The sequence below is a fragment of the Necator americanus genome, chromosome II, assembly GCF_031761385.1.
Source record: "Necator americanus strain Aroian chromosome II, whole genome shotgun sequence".
In the NCBI taxonomy this organism is placed as follows: Eukaryota; Metazoa; Nematoda; class Chromadorea; order Rhabditida; family Ancylostomatidae; genus Necator; species Necator americanus.
Genome location: NC_087372.1, coordinates 33,901,735 through 33,908,176, shown reverse-complemented (window position 1 = coordinate 33,908,176; position 6,442 = coordinate 33,901,735). Strand labels below are relative to the sequence as shown.

Sequence of the window (6,442 nt, the reverse complement as noted above, 5' to 3'; positions counted from 1 at the left end):
TCATTGTAAAGGCTAAGCACGCATTCGTAAACCTCAAATGAATTTAAATTGTAGTGAAGGTGGTGGCGCATCCCAAACGGACTGATTAACGCTAGACACTTTATCCTTTATTGATTGAGTTATATGGAATTATCGTAACGGTTTTTTTTTTCGAAAACCTTCACTTTTCTAACATTGCTGGCTTTCCACTTGTCAATTGTCATCTTCATCATTCAGGCACAATCGTGATGTCAACTGAGGCGACTTGCACAAACCACACCTTATACTGAAGTGCAGGCAATTGCAAGCGTACGTGCACATCTATATGGTGGAAGTTATCCAGATGTTGTAAAAAGATGCTGTCGTCCAGCACATCGCAAAAACCCTTAACCTGAAAGGTCAACTGCCTGAAGGGTGCATGGAATCTTTGGCAACAACCATTCGTCACGCCGAAATGCCGAACAAGCTGAAATGTCGGTGAACCCCAACGAGCTGCGCTGCCTATGCCTCTACGATATCTTTGAGTGACGTTTGATTGAGAATGACCGTCATCGGAACCGGAGACTACACTATCTACTGCGGTGATGCTGATGAAGGGAAGAGGGCTGCGGGTGTCAGGTGGCTGCGTGATAGCTGTGAGGAACGACTATAATAAGGAGGGATTTGACTCAACGTTGTCAGGATGCGTTTGTGTATGACTGGGGGGATGAAGAAGCGAGGTCTTAAACTATGGATCCTAAAGGCTCGTGCACCTACAGAAATCGCTAAGGACAACAATAAGGACGCCTTCTATGATGAACTCAATGCGTTGATGTCTTGAACGTCCACGCTCACCCTAGGCATCTGATCCATTTGGGATAGGCGTTGGAGCACAAGTATGTTAAATACCTAGGGGGAGCGTGGAATCTTTAATAACGACTCCCTGTTACGTTGAACCGCCGGACATTGCCGATCAAAGGTTCCCGGGTCACTCGGTGTCTATAGACAGTTCACGCAAGGTGCCAAGTCTTGAAGAATATGTAACAGTGACGGATGGATGGATTCCGTGCGGGATGTTGGTGTAAATCGAGAGGGTTGGGCAGGCACGATACGGCTGGAGGAATTTGGAGGCAACTGCGTCAAGCAATAATACCAGCCCTCCGATCAAGCCAAGTAAGTCAAGTCATGGATTCCATAATCACGCTGAATCCTATCCGTACATAGCCTGGTACCGCCGACTCCCCGAGTTGACCCCTTTGATCACATAAATTCCATAGGTGGATCCGCTGATTACGTTTCCGGGTAAACCTCAAAACCCAAAATTTGTCTAGAAACACTTTTTCAAACTATTCTAGAACGAATAACAGAAGCGAATACTAAAAACACTAGCAAAACTTAGACCTCTGCTGGAGCTTCTTAAGTTCGAGCTGAAAATGTGAAAGCTTGGGAAAGTCGACAATTCTGAGAAAGGGGCCAATAGGAAAACAATGAAAGTTAACCGATTACCAGAGTACACACCTTTACACTTCGAAACTAGTTCCTGGATGTCAGATTAGGTCACATCATGAACGAGAATATAGATTAATGATGTTTGTCAGAACATTTGTTCCAGTGACATACTCTCATTCCAAAAGTGCATTTTATTCCCTTCATTCCAGAATTGCCTATACCTTTTTTGTATTTTTTGTCTACTTATTACCGGGATAAAAATAAAGGATAAAAGAATCAAGTCACTGGCGTATCAATCCACTTGGGATGCGCCAACGCGTCTTACTGTAGCTAGTAATCGTTGAGGTTTTATAATGTGTGTTGGCCTATGCAATGACTTGAGCGGCGAGCCGATGATCAAGTCAGTATTTCTATCCTCCCATACGAGGAGGGTGCTAATTTATCGGTCTCGAGGAATGAAGTGCTTGGTTTGCACCAGGGCGGTTTCGAACCATCCACCTACAACGTGTGGATACAACCAGCCTCTAACCGATTGCGCCACACACAAAAAATTAATGAAATTAAATTGAACACATTCTATCTGTACGTACAAGGCGAACGATATGGATTTATGAGTTGATTCAGATTTTCTGAGTAGCTCTTCGTTTTGACTGTACTATAAACTTGGAGCTGTAAAAATGTAGGATTATCATCTGATTGGTTCAAGCTAGAAGCTGGTCAGGTGGCGTGAGAGGCGATATCTAGCTTTTAAGTTCAAAAAAAGGTCAAACTGGTCAACATAAATTGATAAGCTTCCAGTTTTCATAGAGATAAAATTGGCCTGACAGTTCATCACAAGAATTTAATAAGGAAAGATTACACCCATTCGGTTACTCATGCGTGTAATTGTATTTTGATTGGTTCTCAGCCCATATTTTCTATCTCAGAAATTTCTGCATTACCAGATGCATAAATAGAAAATACGTAAATACCAAAATGAGGAGTTGAGGAATGGCGTTAACCAATCCGCCTGGAATACGCCCTCACGTTCGCTTGAATTCAGAATCGTTTGAGGTTCACGAACGTGTAACTACCAATGACTTACGGGGGCCAGCCGATGTGTCAAATCAGTGTTTTATCCTCCCAGACAACTTTGGTACCAATCTATCGACCGTGGAGGGATGATGGGCTTGGTTGGCACCAGGGCGGATTCGAACCACCGATAAAAGAACTATATTTTTCATAATAACATATCAGTACATTTAGGGTTCGAGTTCTAGGCTACGAGTATGAGCGTGGCCACTCTCAGTTCCCTCTAATCGTATTGAAAAACGACGTGGGAAACGGTGTTAGTTCCTACGAGGTAAGTTAGAACGCGGCAGCACTGCACACGCACTGCATCCAAAAGCAAGCAATCGAGAATCAATGAGGCCTCTTTGGTAGCCTATTCTGGTAACACCAATAAATGGTTTGTTGAGAGAACAGGAACGTGTACAAGAGAGCGCGTTCTAAAGTGCCTTGTAGGATTTGAGACGGTTCCCACGCCGTTTTTCAGAAGGATTAGGGAGAATTGATTGGAGCTGTACTCATGTGTACAAACTCATGTGTACAACGAACTTTATATTGTCGCAAACAGACCCATCATCATGAAATACTGCCTTTAAGTATTTTGAATTATGGTGCAGTATCGCGTAAATGTGGTTCAAATATATATCCTGTGGTATCCGGACTAGCAAATAAATAAGAAATGAAACAAATAGGGCGGATGTAGCGCAATCGGTAAGCAGTCCAGCTGTCTACACGATCGATCGGAGGTTCGGATCCGGCCCGGTGCTCACCAAGCTCTTCATGCCTCCGAGATCGATAAATTGGTACCAGACTCGTCTGGGAGGAGAAAAACACTGATTTGACACTCCGGCTAGCCCCCGCAAGTCATTGTATGGGCCAGTTACACGTTCGTGAACCTCAAACTATTCTGAATTGATGTAGACGTTGGGGCGCATCCCAAGCGGATTGATTAACGCTAGAAACTTTGTCCTTCCTATCGCTTAGAAGATTACGGTACCTTTTAACTGCTTTGAAATAATAATGTGGAAATTCTCTTGCTGTCGCATGTGAGTGATTTTGAACCGGAGGTTACGGAATTAAGTAAATATCAACAACCAGAACCAACTATAACTGTAGGTCCGTTGAAAATGAGCACAAGGATATGAGACAGAATCAATCATCAAAACAGTGGTCGTATAAATATGTGCTGATTGTGATCAGGTTACTTTCCATTACGTGACGGAAATAGACCTTAAATGATTTGAACTGGTACTGATTAAGATTATAATTGTAAATTTAATTAATTAACTCATTTCTGTATGTTTCTATTATCAAATTCTGTACCATATGTAAAAGAAGAGGACCTTTAAAATGAATCTTATCTCTATAGTTTTTATGATTACGCTTGGACTGGAAGACTAGTTGCTTTGTTTTCGATAAAGGGCACAAAAGAATGTAAACAGCAAGTTGTTCACGTGTTTCCTTTAAATAATTTGGTAACAACAACTAAGCCACACCTCTCAGAATTCGAAAAGCGAGCAATCGACGAATTATTGTGAAAATGGACTGTGAAAAGCGCAAATCTCAGAAAATAATTGGTATTTTTTCTCATGGACACAGTATTTAAATGTACAAATAAAACTTTTGAAATCTCTGGAGCTCTATCTGAAATATCAAATATATCTGTTCTTGCGAGAAAAATAAGATGAAAAAGGAACCTTTGGCCACTTCTTTTTCCAAACCTACTATCCAATACATATTATTTGGTTGGTTTGCTGACCCAAACTCTGTGCAGCAACAGTTCGCAGCGGGACCTAACTTTAAAAGTGTGGAAATCCCAAATGATTCATCCATTAGGTTGTAAACTTTCGAGAAGCATTTTTCTCTTATTTTTTAACTTTTTTTCGCATTTTTATTCTTTGATTTATTCCTTTTAAACAGAATGTTATTAAGACATATGTGACCCATTATTGTAGAGTTTCTATTGTCATCTTGTTAGTGATAATTCTATACCATGTGCGTAGAAGTCTGGTGGTTTACTCACAAAAACTTTTCCAGTTCCATTTTGAGCTGATCAAAATTATCGAAGTTTTTTTTGCATATGATTTTGGAGCGACAGCAAACAAGTAGCGCTCTGTAAGAGTCATGTCCGAAAAATAAGCTGGATGAGGTATCAAGGTCCAAGAACGCTCAAAAAGTTTTCTGACTTGTGACTTTGGCAACATGAGGTTTGTAGTTATCGTGTAGGAAATATACTTTGTCTTGCTTGCCCTGAAGTTGCTTCCCACACAATCCAAATTCTGACACAATATAGTTCGGCAGTGACTGCACCATCTTCAGGTAGTAGATCCCAATGGATAATTCCAGAACTTCCCACCGCTATGCTTAGCATTACCCTCTTGGAGTGGAGTTCAGACTTTGGTGCTGGTTTTCCGTGCTCACCAGTGCCGAATCATTGACGATCCCGGTTATGATTTACGTACATAACCCACTTCTCATCTGCACTTACCAAATTCTTCAGCCAGTCGAAGTTCCGTTTGTAACTTAGCAAATTCGTACAGGCAGTGATTCTCGCTACAAGTCGATCAGGTAGCAATTCATGGTCTATCCATCAGCCCTAGTTTTGTGCCTTTCCCAATTCATCAAGGAGTTTTACAATTATGGCATGTGAACACTGGAACTCAGTTGCAAGTTCACGAGTGGTGCGAAAAGGATCGGCTTCAATAGCGGCTTTCAATCTCTCCAAATAAATCTTAAAGGCATCACCACACGAATCTGAGGTGGTACAGGTTTCAGATGGGTTATGCGTATACGGGGTCGCAGATTATGGAGAGAAGGGTGATCCCATCTATTTCTTCCTAATCGTTGTAAAAAAAAACCGCCCGAAAGATGCGGCTTCGAGCGTTCTGGGGCGCTATTTTCTACAATAAATGCGAATAAATAAATAAATAAATAAATATCTACGACTCCGTGTAGGCATTGCCCACCTGAAATCCGAACCACCCCAGATTCGTGGGGTGATGCCTTTAAGTATCCGTGGGGGTGGGGTTCGTCGTCAAGCTCATAGTTGCCTTCTTTGAACGTCTTGAACCAATGTCCCATAGTGGAATAATCAAGGACATCTTCATCCGTCACTGTGCAAATATTGCGATGGGCCACGGCAGCGGAACGTCTTTGTCAAAACAACAACAACAAAACACATAAAATCCAAGCAGTCGGAGGTAATAGTTCCATAATTAATGGGAATACCAGTAAAATCGAATAAAAATAAATAAAAATTTAGAATAAATAGTTACGATTAAGCGAAACCTTTCAGCTGCCCCATTTATACGCTTTTAAAAAAATAAATCCAGAAAATTCTGAAAAAGTTCACCAAATTCTTGAAAAAAAATCCTGCTCTAAAGTTAACAACCTAATATCGAAATACTTATTATTAATAGATTCCACAGTAAAGGAAGTTATGTAGTTTAATCTTGTACTTACAAGCGATTAACTGATTTTACTGTTTGTTTGTTTTTTATCATTTACTGATATTGACATTCTTTTTCCAATCCTCTATCCAATATTATTTTTTTAGCTCGGTCCAACGACATTTCGCTGAGGAGCCTAGCCATTTGTGTTGCGGAAATATTTCCTGTGCTAAAACAAGTGGAAACATATTTCCGGTGCATGATACGTTTGTTCGCGTGCGAATTTTTATTCGATGGCAACGTATCGAACAAAAACTCATTGTTTCTGCTGGAGCACTTTTATCCAGCTGGAAGAGTTCGGGCTCTGCTCGTGACGTCATCGCACCAGCTTGTCACGATTCTTGACTCATACGATCTCCTGACGCTTGTTGGCATACATTAAGTCGGTAAAGAAGTGATCTTCCGTGTGCATAGAGCTTGTCCCGGATCCCGACGATGATTCATGCCGGTGGCCGGTTTTTCCTCGCCGACGGCAACTCACCGGTTATAAATCGAGCCTCCGCCGGCGACTTCACGTTGTTGACGGCAGTTCGACTATC

At 41.5% G+C, this 6,442-nt stretch overlaps 1 protein-coding gene across 1 annotated transcript; it reads left to right on the top strand.

Annotated features, from left to right (window-relative positions):
- Positions 1-397: 397 nt before the first annotated feature.
- Positions 398-799, top strand: RB195_020340 (uncharacterized protein; the record flags this gene model as incomplete). Its single annotated transcript, XM_064188595.1, has 3 exons — positions 398-456; positions 520-597; positions 661-799. 3 exons carry the CDS (start codon positions 398-400, stop codon positions 797-799), a joined length of 276 nt encoding a protein of 91 aa, XP_064044476.1.
- Between the last annotated feature and the right edge of the window lie 5,643 nt (positions 800-6,442).